Source organism: Mytilus edulis, chromosome 2, assembly GCF_963676685.1.
Source record: "Mytilus edulis chromosome 2, xbMytEdul2.2, whole genome shotgun sequence".
NCBI classification, from domain to species: domain Eukaryota; kingdom Metazoa; phylum Mollusca; class Bivalvia; order Mytilida; family Mytilidae; genus Mytilus; species Mytilus edulis.
This window is the reverse complement of record NC_092345.1, coordinates 154789-177218: the sequence shown is the minus strand read 5'-3', so window position 1 is coordinate 177218 and position 22430 is coordinate 154789. Positions and strand designations below refer to the sequence as shown.

At 37.2% G+C, this 22430-nt stretch overlaps 1 protein-coding gene across 1 annotated transcript in view; it reads left to right on the top strand.

Annotated features, from left to right (window-relative positions):
• The window catches only part of LOC139511176 (protein GPR107-like), a 70717-nt gene that overhangs the window by 4740 nt on the left and 43547 nt on the right, over window positions 1-22430 (top strand). The window contains exons 2-3 of the mRNA XM_071297756.1: window positions 21108-21236; window positions 21454-21504. Coding sequence (XP_071153857.1) covers window positions 21108-21236; window positions 21454-21504 — 180 coding nt within the window. The remainder of the gene's footprint in view (window positions 1-21107; window positions 21237-21453; window positions 21505-22430) is intronic.

The following is a 22430-nucleotide window of genomic DNA, read 5'->3' as shown; positions in this document are numbered from 1 at the left end:
AACCATGTAGATGGTGTACAGGTCACAAATATCACATGGTGCCTATTTTAAAGATTTTAATTCCAAGTTAAAAGTTTTTTTCTTTACTGGATTTAAAGAATTTTACATTGCAAAAGATTTGGAATAAATTGTATATAACTGGAATTTCAAAACCAAATATAAATACATTTTTTTGGCTAAAACATCAAGATACAACGATTATGGTATCCTGTATCAATGAAGAAAATATGGAAATTTCTGAATAAATTGTACTAATTGTTTTCAAAACAAGCACATATTTAGGAGTTTTATAATACTGTTACATTTAAGATGGATTTTAAGAAAAAGTATACTGTTTGACTATTTTAAGCAGATTTTGCAATAAAATAAAACTAAAAAAATGCTTTCGGTTTCTTATGGTTTCCTGTCGCGTTTAAAAAAAACTTTAATTAAACATTGAAAATAAATTTTAAATATTAACATGAAGCAAGTAACACTAGTAATGGTGTTCATTTATGTCTTTTCAAATATCTTGTACAAAATAAAGAAAATAAAGATTGGTTTCACTTTCCTGTTTGGTTTCCTGTCATGTAACATTTGTAAACGGTGAATCAAAATGTATTATTTTTTTCTTGAAAAACTCAATTGTTCCATTAATACTATTCTAACACCAACACAACCCACAGAATAAAAGTTAAAGTTTTAGAACTTATAAAAAAGGATACAAAAAGAAACCAAAGGCCGAATACCAAATTATGGTCCATATATATAAATATATATTTCTTTCATTATAAATTTTAAATATAAAATATATAATACATGTATGTAACATATACATATATATTTATATATCATAAATGAAAATAGGGCGAACGAACCCAGGGCAAACGAATTACCAGGGCAAACAAACTCAGTGCGAACGAACCTAGGGCGAACATGTAATCAGGGCGAACGATCCCGATACAGGTAAATTTGCAACAACATAGTGTTCAGTCAAGGGTATAACTTAAATAAGTTATTAGAGAAAATAAAAAACATGTTGTTATTGTGGGCTAAATTATCAAAAAACTGTGATAACATATGTATGTTAAATGTTTCAAAGGGAAAAATATATATACAACCTTTATTTTGTTAAATTTTTCTTACTAATCTTTGCAAAGATGATATAAGGCAGGCATTACCTGTGAATAGGGACGAAGTCGGTATGATTTTTTTTAAAAATCAAACATTTTCAAAAGAGAAAAGGAAATACCGTAACCATGGTAACGTTTCCAATTTTGGTTCTGTTGTTAGGGATTTTAGTTGTGACATTATTTAAGTTATGATGTCATCATGGTCATATTTAATGTAAACAAAGAAACGCTGTCATATTATTTAAGTTATGACGTCATATTTAATGTAAACAAAGAAACGCTGTCATCAGGTGACGTTTTTTTTTTATAACTAACAACTTTTAAAAAATGAATTAGTATTAAGTTCCTTTCTTAGATTGATTTTTAAAAATGAATTAGTATTAAGTTCCTTTCTTAGACTGATAAATATACATTTTATTCAAAGTCTCATGCAAACAAGACCGGAAACGGAAGTCGATTTCTGCGCAGATCCATAAATTCAAAAAGCGAAAAAAATAATTTTGAATGATTTTAAGTTCATTATATTTTTAGTACAATGAAAAATTGGGAAATTTTCACGGTATTTTTATTTTTTATTGAATTTTCTACTGTAATAGGGGACGAACAGCTCATAGTTTATCAATCATGCATAGTACACTTATGTTACTACAGAAAATATATTCCTGCAATAACCAAAGGGTTTCATTACAGCTTCTCTATATCTCTTTAGAGGCTTTGCTCTGACATGCATAACAATATATTTCAATTCATTGTAAAAAATGATGACCAGAGCTTGTAATGAGGCACTGCGCAAGATTCCAAGTATCTCATTTACTCTCATATAGTAAATTACATTCTTGTAATAACTAAGCCTTGTTATTATGTAGCTTAGTTTTCCCATGGGCGTCAAGTTGGTTACCTATTCCCTATTCCCTATTCGTTACCTATTCCCTATTCCCTATTCGTTGCCTATTCGTTACCTATTCCCTATTCCCTATTCGTTACCTATTCGTTACCTATTCCCTATTCCCTATTCGTTGCCTATTCGTTACCTATTCCCTATTCCCTATTCGTTACCTATTCGTTACCTATTCCCTATTCCCTATTCGTTACCTATTCGTTACTTATTTGATTTTTAATATCCTTCCCCCTTTTTAATTATGGCATGGAATAGTTTAATATGGCTGCCGTTACCATGGAAACGGCACAATTGTGAAAAAATGAGTTTTTGGTTTTTGGTGAACTGTTTGGATATGCTTCAACTCAGAATCATCATATTTTAAAACAATGTAGGTGCCCACTATATACAGGTGTTGGATGATTTTGGCGATCATTGGAACTACTATGTTGCCATGGAAACTACACCAAGATTTTCAAAATTCTAAAAATGCTCAAAACTTCATGAAACTTCACAGTAATGATGAGCAACATTGGAGTTGGAATTTCCAAAATAGGTCTTGTTACCATGGAAACAATGCAAAAAGGTCAAAAATTTCAAAAATAAGAATTTTCCGCAAACTGGATGAAACTTTACAGGAATGGTAACTGGCATAGGCAGAGTTGGATTTTGAAGTTAGAATTTTCAAAATGGCCGCCGTAACCATGGAAACAGCAAAAATATCAAAAATTCAAAATGTTCAAACTTAATGAAACTTTGCAAAAATGTTACTAGACATCTGTAGATGCTCTCTTTGACTTTGGAATTGTCAAAATGGCTGCCGCTCACCTGGTAATAGGGGGAAGGGGTGCCTTCCGTTATTGCTAGCAATTACAAATCTAGTTGTTAATAGTCTTACATATGGTAATAGTTCTGAATTGGTTGAGGTAAAATGATCTTTTTATGACTTATTTATATGTGTTTGTGCTCAACCGATCCTTTTACTTCATGTTCGATAGCATTTGTTCCTTACTTGTTTTTTTATACGTTCTACCTTTTAACTGCTTTATGTCCGTATGTTTGAAGATGGATCTTGGTTCGACGGGATGAAATCACCGTGTTAGCGCTTGCTAAAAAACGAAGATGTGGTATGATTGCCAATGAGACAACACTCCACATTAGACCAAAATGACACAGAAATTATCAACTATAGTTCACTGTACGGCCTTCAACAATGAGCATAGCCCAAACCGTGTAGTCACCTATAAAAGGCCCAGACATGACAACCTCATACAATTCAAACAACAAAACTGACGGCCGTATTTCATATACAAAAAAATAAACGGAAATATGTAACACAAAAACAAACGATAACTACTTAATTTCAGGCTCTTGTCTAGGGACAGGCACATACTTACATAATGTGGTAGAGATAAACATGTAAGCAGGGTGTACATCGTTTCGGAGCATGCTATTACCTTGTTTAATTCGTTCCATCACTCGCTTATAATTCGCTTATAATACGTGTATCTTACGTTGCACCTTTTAAAACATGATTTTCAATTGTTTTGTTGTCTCTGGTGGAAGATTTGGGCTCTTAGAGGTGATATAACTCTATAAGTGCATTTGTATCCGTTCCAGCGGTCGGATAATACCCTGTTAAATATTCGTTACTAATTCGCTTTTAAAAAGTTTGTTGTACGTTGCACCTTTTAGAAAAGGATTTCCAATTGTGTTCATATCTCTGGTGGTAATAATGTGTTCTTATAGATGAAATACCCCTATAAGCGCATATGTACTCGTTCCAGCGATCGGTTAATACCCTGTTACCTATTCGTTACCTATTCGTTACCTATTCACTTATAGTACGTTTGTTGTACGTTGCACCTTTTAGAAAAGGATTTTCAATTAAATTCATATCTCTGGTGGTAACAATGTGTTCTTAGAGATGAAATGACCCCATTAGAGCGCATGTACCCGTTCCAGCGCTCGGTAAATAACCTGTTACCTATTCGTTACTTATTCGCTTTTAATGCGCGGGGTATACGGTGCACCTTTAAATAAATCGTGTTTTAATTGTGTTCATGTCTGGTGGTAACAATGTGTTCTTAGAGATGAAATGACCCCATTAGAGTGCATGTACCCGTTTCAGCGCTCGGTAAATAACCTGTTACCTATTCGTTACTTATTCGCTTTTAATGCGCGGGGTATACGGTGCACCTTGAAATAAATCGTTTTTTAATTGTGTTCAGGTCTCTGGTGGTAAGAATGTGTTCTTAGAGATGAAATGACCCTGTTAGCGCGCATGTACCCGTTCCAGCGCTCGGTTAATACCCTGTTACCTATTCGTTACCTATTCGCTTATAATACATTTTTTATACGTTTTACCTGTTAGAAAAGGATTTTCAATTATGTCCATGTCTCAGGTGGTAACAATGTGTTCTTAGAGATGAAATTACCCTATTAGCGCTCATGTACCCGTTCCAGTGCTCGGTAAATAATCTTGTTACCTATTCGTTACCTATTCGCTTTTAATGCGCGGGGTATACGCTGCAACTTGAAATAAATCGTGTTTTAATTGTGTTCATGTCTGGTGGTAACAATGTGTTCTTAGAGATGAATGACCCCATTAGAGCGCATGTACCCGTTCCAGCGCTCGGTAAATAACCTGTTACCTATTCGTTACCTATTCGCTTTTAATGCGCGGGGTATACGGTGCACCTTGAAATAAATCGTGTTTTAATTGTGTTCAGGTTTTTTTGTGGTAAGAATGTGTTCTTAGAGATGAAATTACCCTTTTAGCGCGCATGTACCCGTTCCAGCGCTCGGTTAATACCCTGTTACCTATTCGTTACCTATTCGCTTATAATACATTTTTTATACGTTTTACCTGTTAGAAAAGGATTTTCAATTATATCCATGTCTCAGGTGGTAACAATGTGTTCTTAGAGATGAAATTACCCTATTAGCGCTCATGTACCCGTTCCAGTGCTCGGTAAATAATCTTGTTACCTATTCGTTACCTATTCGCTTTTAATGCGCGGGGTATACGCTGCAACTTGAAATAAATCGTGTTTTAATTGTGTTCATGTCTGGTGGTAACAATGTGTTCTTAGAGATGAATGACCCCATTAGAGCGCATGTACCCGTTCCAGCGCTCGGTAAATAACCTGTTACCTATTCGTTACCTATTCGCTTTTAATGCGCGGGGTATACGGTGCACCTTGAAATAAATCGTGTTTTAATTGTGTTCAGGTCTCTGGTGGTAAGAATGTGTTCTTAGAGATGAAATTACCCTTTTAGCGCGCATGTACCCGTTCCAGCGCTTGGTTAATACCCTGTTACCTATTCGTTACCTATTCGCTTATAATACATTTTTTTATACGTTGCACCTGTTAGAAAAGGATTTTCAATTATGTCCAGGTCTCAGACGGTAACAATGTGTTCTTAGAGATGAAATGACCCCATTAGAGCGCATGTACCCGTTCCAGCGCTCGGTAAATAACCTGTTACCTATTCGTTACCTATTCGCTTTTAATGCGCGGGGTATACGGTGCACCTTGAAATAAATCGTGTTTTAATTGTGTTCAGGTCTCTGGTGATAAGAATGTGTTCTTAGAGATGAAATTACCCTTTTAGCGCGCATGTACCCGTTCCAGCGCTCGGTTAATACCCTGTTACCTATTCGTTACCTATTCGTTACCTATTCGCTTATAATACATTTTTTTATACGTTTCACCTGTTAGAAAAGGATTGTCAATTATGTCCATGTCTCAGGTGGTAACAATGTGTTCTTAGAGATGAAATTACCCTATTAGCGCTCATGTACCCGTTCCAGTGCTCGGTAAATAATCTTGTTACCTATTCGTTACCTATTCGCTTTTAATGCGCGGGGTATACGGTGCACCTTTAAATAAATCGTGTTTTAATTGTGTTCATGTCTGGTGGTCACAATGTGTTCTTAGAGATGAAATGACCCCATTAGAGTGCATGTACCCGTTTCAGCGCTCGGTAAATAACCTGTTACCTATTCGTTACTTATTCGCTTTTAATGCGCGGGGTATACGGTGCACCTTTAAATAAATCGTTTTTTAATTGTGTTCAGGTCTCTGGTGGTAAGAATGTGTTCTTAGAGATGAAATTACCCTATTAGCGCGCATGTACCCGTTCCAGCGCTCGGTTAATACCCTGTTACCTATTCGTTACCTATTCGTTACCTATTCGCTTATAATACATTTTTTTATACGTTGCACCTGTTAGAAAAGGATTTTCAATTATGTCCAGGTCTCAGACGGTAACAATGTGTTCTTAGAGATGAAATGACCCCATTAGAGCGCATGTACCCGTTCCAGCGCTCGGTAAATAACCTGTTACCTATTCGTTACTTATTCGCTTTTAATGCGCGGGGTATACGGTGCACCTTGAAAATAATCGTTTTTTAATTGTGTTCAGGTCTCTGGTGGTAAGAATGTGTTCTTAGAGATGAAATTACCCTATTAGCGCTCATATACCCGTTCCAGTGCTCGGTAAATAATCTTGTTACCAATTCGTTACCTATTCGCTTTTAATGCGCGGGGTATACGCTGCAACTTGAAATAAATCGTGTTTTAATTGTGTTCAGGTCTCTGGTGGTAAGAATGTGTTCTTAGAGATGAAATTACCCTTTTAGCGCGCATGTACCCGTTCCAGCGCTCGGTTAATACCCTGTTACCTATTCGTTACCTATTCGTTACCTATTCGCTTATAATACATTTTTTTATACGTTTCACCTGTTAGAAAAGGATTGTCAATTATGTCCATGTCTCAGGTGGTAACAATGTGTTCTTAGAGATGAAATTACCCTATTAGCGCTCATGTACCCGTTCCAGTGCTCGGTAAATAATCTTGTTACCTATTCGTTACCTATTCGCTTTTAATGCGCGGGGTATACGCTGCAACTTGAAATAAATCGTGTTTTAATTGTGTTCATGTCTGGTGGTCACAATGTGTTCTTAGAGATGAAATGACCCCATTTGAGCGCATGTACCCGTTCCAGCGCTCGGTAAATAACCTGTTATCTATTCGTTACTTATTCGCTTTTAATGCGCGGGGTATACGGTGCACCTTTAAATAAATCGTTTTTTAATTGTGTTCAGGTCTCTGGTGGTAAGAATGTGTTCTTAGAGATGAAATTACCCTATTAGCGCGCATGTACCCGTTCCAGCGCTCGGTTAATACCCTGTTACCTATTCGTTACCTATTCGTTACCTATTCGCTTATAATACATTTTTTTATACGTTGCACCTGTTAGAAAAGGATTTTCAATTATGTCCAGGTCTCAGACGGTAACAATGTGTTCTTAGAGATGAAATGACCCCATTAGAGCGCATATACTCGTTCCAGCGCTCGATAAATAACCTGTTACCTATTCGTTACCTATTCGCTTTTAATGCGCGGGGTATACGGTGCACCTTGAAATAAATCGTTTTTTAATTATGTTCAGGTCTCTGGTGGTAAGAATGTGTTCTTAGAGATGAAATTACCCTATTAGCGCGCATGAACCCGTTCCAGCGCTCGGTTAATACCCTGTTACCTATTCGTTACCTATTCGTTACCTATTCGCTTATAATACATTTTTTTATACGTTGCACCTGTTAGAAAAGGATTTTCAATTATGTCCAGGTCTCAGACGGTAACTATGTGTTCTTAGAGATGAAATGACTCCATTAGTGCGCATATACCCGTTCCAGCGCTCGGTAAATAACCTGTTACCTATTCGTTACCTATTCGCTTTTAATGCGCGGGGTATACGGTGCACCTTGAAATAAATCGTTTTTTTAATTATGTTCAGGTCTCTGGTGGTAAGAATGTGTTTTTAGAGATGAAATTACCCTTTTAGCGCGCATGAACCCGTTCCAGCGCTCGGTTAATACCCTGTTACCTATTCGTTACCTATTCGTTACCTATTCGCTTATAATACATTTTTTTATACGTTGCACCTGTTAGAAAAGGATTGTCAATTATGTCCATGTCTCAGGTGGTAACAATGTGTTCTTAGAGATGAAATGACCCCATTAGAGCGCATGTACCCGTTCCAGCGCTCGGTAAATAACCTGTTACCTATTCGTTACCTATTCGCTTTTAATACGCGGGGTATACGCTGCAACTTGAAATAAATCGTGTTTTAATTGTGTTCATGTCTGGTGGTAACAATGTGTTCTTAGAGATAAAATGACCCAATTTGAGCGCATGTACCCGTTCCAGCGCTCGGTAAATAACCTGTTACCTATTCGTTACCTATTCGCTTTTAATGCGCGGGGTATACGGTGCACCTTGAAATAAATCGTTTTTTAATTGTGTTCAGGTCTCTGGTGGTAAGAATGTGTTCTTAGAGATGAAATTACCCTATTAGCGCGCATGTACCCGTTCCAGCGCTCGGTTAATACCCTGTTACCTATTCGTTACCTATTCGCTTATAATACATTTTTTTATACGTTGCACCTGTTAGAAAAGGATTTTCAATTATGTCCAGGTCTCAGACGGTAACAATGTGTTCTTAGAGATGAAATGACCCCATTAGAGCGCATGTACCCGTTCCAGCGCTCGATAAATAACCTGTTACCTATTCGTTACCTATTCGCTTTTAATACGCGGGGTATACGCTGCAACTTGAAATAAATCGTGTTTTAATTGTGTTCATGTCTGGTGGTAACAATGTGTTCTTAGAGATGAAATGACCCCATTTGAGCGCATGTACCCGTTCCAGCGCTCGGTAAATAACCTGTTACCTATTTGTTACCTATTCGCTTTTAATGCGCAGGGTATACGCTGCAACTTGAAATAAATCGTGTTTTAATTGTGTTCATGTCTGGTGGTAACAATGTGTTCTTAGAGATGAATGACCCCATTAGAGCGCATGTACCCGTTCCAGCGCTCGGTTAATACCCTGTTACCTATTCGTTACATATTCGTTACTTATTCGCTCTAAATACGTTTGTTGTACGTTGCACCTTTTAGAAAAGAATTTTCACTTGTGTTCATATCTGTGGTGGTAACGATGTGTAATTAGAGATGAAATGACCCTATTAGCGTGCATGTACCCGTTCCAACGCTCGGTTATTACCCTGTTACCTATTCACTTATAATACGTTTGTTGTACGTTGCACCTTTTAGAAAAGGATTTTCAATTGTGTCCATGTCTCTGGTGGTAACAATTTGTTCTTAGAGATGAAATGACCCTATTAGCGCGCATGTACCCGTTCCAGCGCTCGGTTAATACCCTGTTACCTATTCGTTACCTATTCGTTACCTATTCACTTATAATACGTTTGTTGTGCGTTGCACCTTTTAGAAAAGGATTTCAACGTACAACAAACGTATTTAAAGCGAATAAGTAACGAATAGGTAACGAATAGGTAACAGGGTACTGTAAACTAACTTATTTTCGCGAATACTTTTTTTCGCGTTTTACCCTTTCTTGACCAATTCGCGGCTATTTAATTTCGCGATTTTCTGATTTACTTGATGAAGTTTAATAAGGAAAGATCCAAGTTTTACATATTCGCGACGATTTATTTTCGAGTTATTTTTCTTTTCGCGAAAATCGCGAAAATAAATCGCTCGCAAAATTAAGTTGGTTTACATGATTAACCAAGCGCTGGAACGGGTACATGCACTCTAATAGGGTCATTTCGTCTCTAAGATTACATTGTTACCACCAAAGACATGAACACAATTAAAAAACGATTTATTTCAAGGTGCAACGTATACTTACCCTGCGCATTAAAAGCGAATAAGGAACGAATAAGTAAGAGGGTATTATCCGAGCGCTGGAACGGGTACATGCACGCTAATAGGGTCATTTCATCTCTAATTACACATTGTTACCACCAGAGACATGAACACAAGTAAAAATCTTTTTCTAAAAGGTGCAACGTACAACAAACGTATTATAAGTGAATAGGTAACGAATAGGTAACAGGGTAATAACCGAGCGCTGGAACGGGTACATAAGCGCTAACAGGGTCATTTCATCTCTAATTACACATTGTTACCACCAGAGACATGAATACAAGTAAAAATCTTTTTCTAAAAAGTGCAACGTACAACAAACGTATATAAAGCGAATAAGTAACGAATAGGTAACGAATAGGTAACGAATAGGTAACAGGGTATTAACCGAGCGCTGGAACGGGTACATGCACGCTAATAGGGTCATTTCATCTCTAATTACACATTGTTACCACCAGAGACATGAACACAAGTGAAAATCCTTTTCTAAAAGGGGTAACGTACAACAAATGTATTATAAGTGAATAGGTAACGAATAGGTAACGAATAGGTAACAGGGTATTAACCGAGCGCTGGAACGGGTTCAAGCACGCTAATAGGGTCATTTCATCTTTAATTACACATTGTTATCACCAGAGACATGAAAACAAGTAAAAATCTTTTTCTAAAAAGTGCAACGTACAACAAACGTATATAAAGCGAATAAGTAACGAATAGGTAACGAATAGGTAACAGGGTATTAACCGAGCGCTGGAACGGGTACATATGCGCTAATAGGGTCATTTCATCTCTAAGAACACATTGTTACCACCAGAGACATGGACATAATTGAAAATCCTTTTCTAAAAGGTGCAACGTACAACAAACGTATTATAAGTGAATAGGTAAAGAATAGGTAACGAATAGGTAACAGGGTATTAACCGAGCGCTGGAACGGGTACATGCGCGCTAATAGGGTAATTTCATCTCTAAGAACACATTCTTACCACCAGAGACCTGAACACAATTAAAAAACGATTTATTTCAAGGTGCACCGTATACCCCGCGCATTAAAAGCGAATAGGTAACGAATAGGTAACAGGTTATTTACCGAGCGCTGGAACGGGTACATGCGCTCAAATTGGGTCATTTTATCTCTAAGAACACATTGTTACCACCAGACATGAACACAATTAAAACACGATTTATTTCAAGTTGCAGCGTATACCCCGCGTATTAAAAGCGAATAGGTAACGAATAGGTAACAGGTTATTTACCGAGCGCTGGAACGGGTACATGCGCTCTAATGGGGTCATTTCATCTCTAAGAACACATTGTTACCACCTGAGACATGGACATAATTGACAATCCTTTTCTAACAGGTGCAACGTATAAAAAAATGTATTATAAGCGAATAGGTAACGAATAGGTAACGAATAGGTAACAGGGTATTAACCGAGCGCTGGAACGGGTTCATGCGCGCTAAAAGGGTAATTTCATCTCTAAAAACACATTCTTACCACCAGAGACCTGAACATAATTAAAAAAACGATTTATTTCAAGGTGCACCGTATACCCCGCGCATTAAAAGCGAATAGGTAACGAATAGGTAACAGGTTATTTACCGAGCGCTGGAACGGGTATATGCGCACTAATGGAGTCATTTCATCTCTAAGAACACATAGTTACCGTCTGAGACCTGGACATAATTGAAAATCCTTTTCTAACAGGTGCAACGTATAAAAAAATGTATTATAAGCGAATAGGTAACGAATAGGTAACGAATAGGTAACAGGGTATTAACCGAGCGCTGGAACGGGTTCATGCGCGCTAATAGGGTAATTTCATCTCTAAGAACACATTCTTACCACCAGAGACCTGAACATAATTAAAAAACGATTTATTTCAAGGTGCACCGTATACCCCGCGCATTAAAAGCGAATAGGTAACGAATAGGTAACAGGTTATTTATCGAGCGCTGGAACGAGTATATGCGCTCTAATGGGGTCATTTCATCTCTAAGAACACATTGTTACCGTCTGAGACCTGGACATAATTGAAAATCCTTTTCTAACAGGTGCAACGTATAAAAAAATGTATTATAAGCGAATAGGTAACGAATAGGTAACGAATAGGTAACAGGGTATTAACCGAGCGCTGGAACGGGTACATGCGCGCTAATAGGGTAATTTCATCTCTAAGAACACATTCTTACCACCAGAGACCTGAACACAATTAAAAAACGATTTATTTAAAGGTGCACCGTATACCCCGCGCATTAAAAGCGAATAAGTAACGAATAGATAACAGGTTATTTACCGAGCGCTGGAACGGGTACATGCGCTCAAATGGGGTCATTTCATCTCTAAGAACACATTGTTACCACCAGACATGAACACAATTAAAACACGATTTATTTCAAGTTGCAGCGTATACCCCGCGCATTAAAAGCGAATAGGTAACGAATAGGTAACAAGATTATTTACCGAGCACTGGAACGGGTACATGAGCGCTAATAGGGTAATTTCATCTCTAAGAACACATTGTTACCACCTGAGACATGGACATAATTGACAATCCTTTTCTAACAGGTGAAACGTATAAAAAAATGTATTATAAGCGAATAGGTAACGAATAGGTAACGAATAGGTAACAGGGTATTAACCGAGCGCTGGAACGGGTACATGCGCGCTAAAAGGGTAATTTAATCTCTAAGAACACATTCTTACCACCAGAGACCTGAACACAATTAAAACACGATTTATTTCAAGTTGCAGCGTATACCCCGCGCATTAAAAGCGAATAGGTAACGAATAGGTAACAAGATTATTTACCGAGCACTGGAACGGGTATATGAGCGCTAATAGGGTAATTTCATCTCTAAGAACACATTCTTACCACCAGAGACCTGAACACAATTAAAAAACGATTATTTTCAAGGTGCACCGTATACCCCGCGCATTAAAAGCGAATAAGTAACGAATAGGTAACAGGTTATTTACCGAGCGCTGGAACGGGTACATGCGCTCTAATGGGGTCATTTCATCTCTAAGAACACATTGTTACCGTCTGAGACCTGGACATAATTGAAAATCCTTTTCTAACAGGTGCAACGTATAAAAAAATGTATTATAAGCGAATAGGTAACGAATAGGTAACGAATAGGTAACAGGGTATTAACCGAGCGCTGGAACGGGTACATGCGCGCTAATAGGGTAATTTCATCTCTAAGAACACATTCTTACCACCAGAGACCTGAACACAATTAAAAAACGATTTATTTAAAGGTGCACCGTATACCCCGCGCATTAAAAGCGAATAAGTAACGAATAGGTAACAGGTTATTTACCGAGCGCTGAAACGGGTACATGCACTCTAATGGGGTCATTTCATCTCTAAGAACACATTGTGACCACCAGACATGAACACAATTAAAACACGATTTATTTAAAGGTGCACCGTATACCCCGCGCATTAAAAGCGAATAGGTAACGAATAGGTAACAAGATTATTTACCGAGCACTGGAACGGGTACATGAGCGCTAATAGGGTAATTTCATCTCTAAGAACACATTGTTACCACCTGAGACATGGACATAATTGACAATCCTTTTCTAACAGGTGAAACGTATAAAAAAATGTATTATAAGCGAATAGGTAACGAATAGGTAACGAATAGGTAACAGGGTATTAACCGAGCGCTGGAACGGGTACATGCGCGCTAAAAGGGTAATTTCATCTCTAAGAACACATTCTTACCACCAGAGACCTGAACACAATTAAAACACGATTTATTTCAAGGTGCACCGTATACCCCGCGCATTAAAAGCGAATAGGTAACGAATAGGTAACAGGTTATTTACCGAGCGCTGGAACGGGTACATGCGCTCTAATGGGGTCATTTCATCTCTAAGAACACATTGTTACCGTCTGAGACCTGGACATAATTGAAAATCCTTTTCTAACAGGTGCAACGTATAAAAAAATGTATTATAAGCGAATAGGTAACGAATAGGTAACGAATAGGTAACAGGGTATTAACCAAGCGCTGGAACGGGTACATGCGCGCTAAAAGGGTAATTTCATCTCTAAGAACACATTCTTACCACCAGAGACCTGAACACAATTAAAACACGATTTATTTCAAGGTGCACCGTATACCCCGCGCATTAAAAGCGAATAGGTAACGAATAGGTAACAGGTTATTTACCGAGCGCTGGAACGGGTACATGCGCTCTAATGGGGTCATTTCATCTCTAAGAACACATTGTTACCGTCTGAGACCTGGACATAATTGAAAATCCTTTTCTAACAGGTGCAACGTATAAAAAAATGTATTATAAGCGAATAGGTAACGAATAGGTAACGAATAGGTAACAGGGTATTAACCGAGCGCTGGAACGGGTACATGCGCGCTAATAGGGTAATTTCATCTCTAAGAACACATTCTTACCACCAGAGACCTGAACACAATTAAAAAACGATTTATTTAAAGGTGCACCGTATACCCCGCGCATTAAAAGCGAATAAGTAACGAATAGGTAACAGGTTATTTTCCGAGCGCTGGAACGGGTACATGCGCTCTAATGGGGTCATTCATCTCTAAGAACACATTGTTACCACCAGACATGAACACAATTAAAACACGATTTATTTCAAGTTGCAGCGTATACCCCGCGCATTAAAAGCGAATAGGTAACGAATAGGTAACAAGATTATTTACCGAGCACTGGAACGGGTACATGAGCGCTAATAGTGTAATTTCATCTCTAAGAACACATTGTTACCACCTGAGACATGGACATAATTGAAAATCCTTTTCTAACAGGTAAAACGTATAAAAAATGTATTATAAGCGAATAGGTAACGAATAGGTAACAGGGTATTAACCGAGCGCTGGAACGGGTACATGCGCGCTAACAGGGTCATTTCATCTCTAAGAACACATTCTTACCACCAGAGACCTGAACACAATTAAAAAACGATTTATTTCAAGGTGCACCGTATACCCCGCGCATTAAAAGCGAATAGGTAACGAATAGGTAACAGGTTATTTACCGAGCGCTTGAACGGGTACATGCGCTCGAATGGGGTCATTTTATCTCTAAGAACACATTGTTACCGTCTGAGACCTGGACATAATTGAAAATCCTTTTCTAACAGGTGCAACGTATAAAAAAATGTATTATAAGCGAATAGGTAACGAATAGGTAACAGGGTATTAACCGAGCGCTGGAACGGGTACATGCGCGCTAATAGGGTAATTTCATCTCTAAGAACACATTCTTACCACCAGAGACCTGAACACAATTAAAAAACGATTTATTTAAAGGTGCACCGTATACCCCGCGCATTAAAAGCGAATAAGTAACGAATAGGTAACAGGTTATTTACCGAGCGCTGAAACGGGTACATGCGCTCTAATGGGGTCATTTCATCTCTAAGAACACATTGTTACCACCAGACATGAACACAATTAAAACACGATTTATTTCAAGTTGCAGCGTATACCCCGCGCATTAAAAGCGAATAGGTAACGAATAGGTAACAGGTTATTTACCGAGCGCTGGAAATGGTACATGCGCTCTAATGGGGTCATTTCATCTCTAAGAACACATTGTTACCGTCTGAGACCTGGACATAATTGAAAATCCTTTTCTAACAGGTGCAACGTATAAAAAAATGTATTATAAGCGAATAGGTAACGAATAGGTAACGAATAGGTAACAGGGTATTAACCGAGCGCTGGAAGGGGTACATGCGCGCTAATAGGGTAATTTCATCTCTAAGAACACATTCTTACCACCAGAGACCTGAACACAATTAAAAAACGATTTATTTAAAGGTGCACCGTATACCCCGCGCATTAAAAGCGAATAAGTAACGAATAGATAACAGGTTATTTACCGAGCGCTGGAACGGGTACATGCGCTCAAATGGGGTCATTTCATCTCTAAGAACACATTGTTACCACCAGACATGAACACAATTAAAACACGATTTATTTCAAGTTGCAGCGTATACCCCGCGCATTAAAAGCGAATAGGTAACAAGATTATTTACCGAGCACTGGAACGGGTACATGAGCGCTAATAGGGTAATTTCATCACTAAGAACACATTGTTACCACCTGAGACATGGACGTAATTGACAATCCTTTTCTAACAGGTGAAACGTATAAAAAAATGTATTATAAGCGAATAGGTAACGAATAGGTAACGAATAGGTAACAGGGTATTAACCGAGCGCTGGAACGGGTACATGCGCGCTAAAAGGGTAATTTCATCTCTAAGAACACATTCTTACCACCAGAGACCTGAACACAATTAAAACACGATTTATTTCAAGGTGCACCGTATACCCCGCGCATTAAAAGCGAATAGGTAACGAATAGGTAACAGGTTATTTACCGAGCGCTGGAACGGGTACATGCGCTCTAATGGGGTCATTTCATCTCTAAGAACACATTGTTACCGTCTGAGACCTGGACATAATTGAAAATCCTTTTCTAACAGGTGCAACGTATAAAAAAATGTATTATAAGCGAATAGGTAACGAATAGGTAACGAATATGTAACAGGGTATTAACCAAGCGCTGGAACGGGTACATGCGCGCTAAAAGGGTAATTTCATCTCTAAGAACACATTCTTACCACCAGAGACCTGAACACAATTAAAACACGATTTATTTCAAGGTGCACCGTATACCCCGCGCATTAAAAGCGAATAGGTAACGAATAGGTAACAGGTTATTTACCGAGCGCTGGAACGGGTACATGCGCTCTAATGGGGTCATTTCATCTCTAAGAACACATTGTTACCGTCTGAGACCTGGACATAATTGAAAATCCTTTTCTAACAGGTGCAACGTATAAAAAAAATGTATTATAAGCGAATAGGTAACGAATATGTAACGAATAGGTAACAGGGTATTAACCGAGCGCTGGAAGGGGTACATGCGCGCTAATAGGGTAATTTCATCTCTAAGAACACATTCTTACCACCAGAGACCTGAACACAATTAAAAAACGATTTATTTAAAGGTGCACCGTATACCCCGCGCATTAAAAGCGAATAAGTAACGAATAGATAACAGGTTATTTACCGAGCGCTGGAACGGGTACATGCGCTCAAATGGGGTCATTTCATCTCTAAGAACACATTGTTACCACCAGACATGAACACAATTAAAACACGATTTATTTCAAGTTGCAGCGTATACCCCGCGCATTAAAAGCGAATAGGTAACAAGATTATTTACCGAGCACTGGAACGGGTACATGAGCGCTAATAGGGTAATTTCATCTCTAAGAACACATTGTTACCACCTGAGACATGGACGTAATTGACAATCCTTTTCTAACAGGTGAAACGTATAAAAAATGTATTATAAGCGAATAGGTAACGAATAGGTAACGAAAAGGTAACAGGGTATTAACCGAGCACTGGAACGGGTACATGCGCGCTAAAAGGGTAATTTCATCTCTAAGAACACATTCTTACCACCAGAGACCTGAACACAATTAAAACACGATTTATTTCAAGGTGCACCGTATACCCCGCGCATTAAAAGCGAATAGGTAACGAATAGGTAACAGGTTATTTACCGAGCGCTGGAACGGGTACATGCGCTCTAATGGGGTCATTTCATCTCTAAGAACACATTGTTACCGTCTGAGACCTGGACATAATTGAAAATCCTTTTCTAACAGGTGCAACGTATAAAAAAATGTATTATAAGCGAATAGGTAACGAATAGGTAACGAATAGGTAACAGGGTATTAACCAAGCGCTGGAACGGGTACATGCGCGCTAAAAGGGTAATTTCATCTCTAAGAACACATTCTTACCACCAGAGACCTGAACACAATTAAAACACGATTTATTTCAAGGTGCACCGTATACCCCGCGCATTAAAAGCGAATAGGTAACGAATAGGTAACAGGTTATTTACCGAGCGCTGGAACGGGTACATGCGCTCTAATGGGGTCATTTCATCTCTAAGAACACATTGTTACCGTCTGAGACCTGGACATAATTGAAAATCCTTTTCTAACAGGTGCAACGTATAAAAAAAATGTATTATAAGCGAATAGGTAACGAATATGTAACGAATAGGTAACAGGGTATTAACCGAGCGCTGGAACGGGTACATGCGCGCTAATAGGGTAATTTCATCTCTAAGAACACATTCTTACCACCAGAGACCTTAAATAAATTAAAAAACGATTTATTTAAAGGTGCACCGTATACCCCGCGCATTAAAAGCGAATAAGTAACGAATAGGTAACAGGTTATTTACCGAGCGCTGAAACGGGTACATGCACTCTAATGGGGTCATTTCATCTCTAAGAACACATTGTTACCACCAGACATGAACACAATTAAAACACGATTTATTTAAAGGTGCACCGTATACCCCGCGCATTAAAAGCGAATAAGTAACGAATAGGTAACAGGTTATTTACCGAGCGCTGGAACGGGTACATGCGCTCTAATGGGGTCATTTCATCTCTAAGAACACATTGTTACCACCAGAGATATGAATTTAACTGAAAATCCTTTTCTAAAAGGTGCAACGTACAACAAACGTACTATAAGTGAATAGGTAACGAATAGGTAACGAATAGGTAACAGGGTATTAACCGATCGCTGGAACGAGTACATATGCGCTTATAGGGGTATTTCATCTATAAGAACACATTATTACCACCAGAGATATGAACACAATTGGAAATCCTTTTCTAAAAGGTGCAACGTACAACAAACTTTTTAAAAGCGAATTAGTAACGAATATTTAACAGGGTATTATCCGACCGCTGGAACGGATACAAATGCACTTATAGAGTTATATCACCTCTAAGAGCCCAAATCTTCCACCAGAGACAACAAAACAATTGAAAATCATGTTTTAAAAGGTGCAACGTAAGATACACGTATTATAAGCGAATTATAAGCGAGTGATGGAACGAATTAAACAAGGTAATAGCATGCTCCGAAACGATGTACACCCTGCTTACATGTTTAACTCTACCACATTATGTAAGTATGTGCCTGTCCCTAGACAAGACCCTGAAATTAAGTAGTTATCGTTTGTTTTTGTGTTACATATTTCCGTTTATTTTTTTGTATATGAAATACGGCCGTCAGTTTTGTTGTTTGAATTGTATGAGGTTGTCATGTCTGGGCCTTTTATAGGTGACTACACGGTTTGGGCTATGCTCATTGTTGAAGGCCGTACAGTGAACTATAGTTGATAATTTCTGTGTCATTTTGGTCTAATGTGGAGTGTTGTCTCATTGGCAATCATACCACATCTTCGTTTTTTAGCAAGCGCTAACACGGTGATTTCATCCCGTCGAACCAAGATCCATCTTCAAACATACGGACATAAAGCAGTTAAAAGGTAGAACGTATAAAAAAACAAGTAAGGAACAAATGCTATCGAACATGAAGTAAAAGGATCGGTTGAGCACAAACACATATAAATAAGTCATAAAAAGATCATTTTACCTCAACCAATTCAGAACTATTACCATATGTAAGACTATTAACAACTAGATTTGTAATTGCTAGCAATAACGGAAGGCACCCCTTCCCCCTATTACCAGGTGAGCGGCAGCCATTTTGACAATTCCAAAGTCAAAGAGAGCATCTACAGATGTCTAGTAACATTTTTGCAAAGTTTCATTAAGTTTGAACATTTTGAATTTTTGATATTTTTGCTGTTTCCATGGTTACGGCGGCCATTTTGAAAATTCTAACTTCAAAATCCAACTCTGCCTATGCCAGTTACCATTCCTGTAAAGTTTCATCCAGTTTGCGGAAAATTCTTATTTTTGAAATTTTTGACCTTTTTGCATTGTTTCCATGGTAACAAGACCTATTTTGGAAATTCCAACTCCAATGTTGCTCATCATTACTGTGAAGTTTCATGAAGTTTTGAGCATTTTTAGAATTTTGAAAATCTTGGTGTAGTTTCCATGGCAACATAGTAGTTCCAATGATCGCCAAAATCATCCAACACCTGTATATAGTGGGCACCTACATTGTTTTAAAATATGATGATTCTGAGTTGAAGCATATCCAAACAGTTCACCAAAAACCAAAAACTCATTTTTTTCACAATTGTGCCGTTTCCATGGTAACGGCAGCCATATTAAACTATTCCATGCCATAATTAAAAAGGGGGAAGGATATTAAAAATCAAATAAGTAACGAATAGGTAACGAATAGGGAATAGGGAATAGGTAACGAATAGGTAACGAATAGGGAATAGGGAATAGGTAACGAATAGGCAACGAATAGGGAATAGGGAATAGGTAACGAATAGGTAACGAATAGGGAATAGGGAATAGGTAACGAATAGGCAACGAATAGGGAATAGGGAATAGGTAACGAATAGGGAATAGGGAATAGGTAACCAACTTGACGCCCATAGTTTTCCCTTAAAGGCCTTGTCTCATTGATTTACAATGGTAATTTGGTTGATCAAAATTGTTTTAATGGAATTAGAAAATTAGTTACAAATGTATCAAGAAAATATATTAAGCTTCTGCGCAAAGTTTTAAGAATTCCCATGTGCCCATTAAAGATAAAATATTTATGATATATTCAACTGTTATTACAGATTAACATGATTAAGGAAAATAGAGTAGAAAGTTTCTGTAATAACACATGCATGTTATTTTTCCCTGATAACTTAAATAAGTTAGACCCTTGACTGGTGTATTGGTCAAAAGCAAAAAATATATAAATTCAAACCATATAACCAATTCTAAATTCATTTGACTACAGTAATATTCTGTGTCAGAAACCTATTGTGCAATGTTGTGTGTAAAATATTTAATTACACCCCAAATTCAGACCTGTATCAATTCCACATGTTCTAAGTTCTTTGACAACAGTTATTCTGTGTTAGAAACCTATTATGTTTCAAATTCAAATTCAGACCTGTATCATGTGTATCAAGCACGAGTATTGTCTTCAATTTTGTCCCAACTGTTCAGGGCTGGACCTCAGCGGTCGTATCCAGTTGCGCTCAGCATTTTTGCTCAGTGAAGCAATTTATTTCAGGATATAATAAGTTATGTCCCTTTACTCATGTTAATTATTTTGTTTTATGTTTTATCAGGATATATTAAGTTATGTCCCTTTACTTATTTTGCTATATTTTATCAACATGATCAGGATATATTAAGTTATGTCCCTTTACTTACTTTGTTTTATGTTTTTCAGGATATATTAAGTTATGTCCCTTTACTTATTTTGCTATATTTTATCAGCATGATCAGGATGTATTAAGTTATGTCCCTTTACTTACTTTGTTTTATGTTTTTCAGGATATGTTAAGTTATGTCCCTTTACTTATTTTGTTATGTTTTTTTCAGGATGATGAAAGGAAGATTATACAGATGAGTACATTTGGTTTTTTGAAGAAAGGATTTTTGGAAGTCAGCATTAGTTTCTTTCGTTACAAAGTACCTGAAGGTGTTGCTATTAATAAAAAAGACATGCTGGTAAATACCATACATGTATTACATGTATTAATGATATAGAAAGCACATTGTGTTTGCACTGAAGTCTTCATTTCTTTTTAGATATATATATTTATGAAAAGTTTAAAAGAACAAAAAAAAAGATATTTTTTTAGTTACCTGTATTGCCCTTGTACCATGTTTACCTTGGATATCGGAACTCTCTTATTAAATTTTGAAACCATTCTATTTATTTCAGTATGGTTTTACACTGGACAAGAGTGGAAGTAGTGGTATTTCTGCTTACTTGGTAAGTTTAATGAGCCTATTGTGTTAACATCCACATGACAACCTTTAACTGTAAACATGTTAAAGTCATACAGTACAATTTTCGCGAAAGCCATCACAAACTCAATACACCGAGTTTTTTCCTGGTGTGACACCAGGAAACTCCGACATCACTCCCTAAATTCTCGGAGAAATTTGGGAGTATTCCCTCCGACTAACGCGTAAATCCGTTACCTTTTGTTTATTGTATTAGCGACATCTCTCCCAGTCTGGAGTGACACGGTGTCACACCAGGTAATTAATTGCCCTAATCTTTCTGATCTATGCCGGCACGCGACAGTCAAGGTGTGCGAGATTTCTAATGTAATTAAACAATTGTATTTCCTGTCTATTGATTATCAGTTTATATCTGATTGCTTGAAACAAATGAAAGATTAAAATAAAAATCAAAACGTTGTTGTTAATTCTTTTAATTACTCTGTACATTTAAATCAATTTTTAAAAACAACTATATTTGATTTTGACTTTCGTTTTTTATCAGTAAATACATATTTAATTTACTAAAAGAGATATAATTGTGTAACAATAAACGGAGACTAACGCTGAATAAATTAGGGTAGTTTAAAGAAAAGTGACACGTCTCAAAGTTTTTTATACAAGTAAAAAAGAAAATATTATTCACTATCTGTTATGCTAATAAGTCTACGCCATTTCCATTTTACGATTACAAAATAAAAGTTTTAAAAAGCAAAAGGTTGTTGTTAATGCTTTCAATTGCATTAAAGTTTTATAAAAAAAATCTATACTTGATTATGACCTCTGTTTTTTTTTTATCGGTAATTTATATAACTTACGAAAAGAGACATACTTGCGTGAAAATAAACGGAAATTTATAACGCTGAAGGAATTAAATGTGAGAAAGAAAGAAAATTACGTTTCTTAAAACTT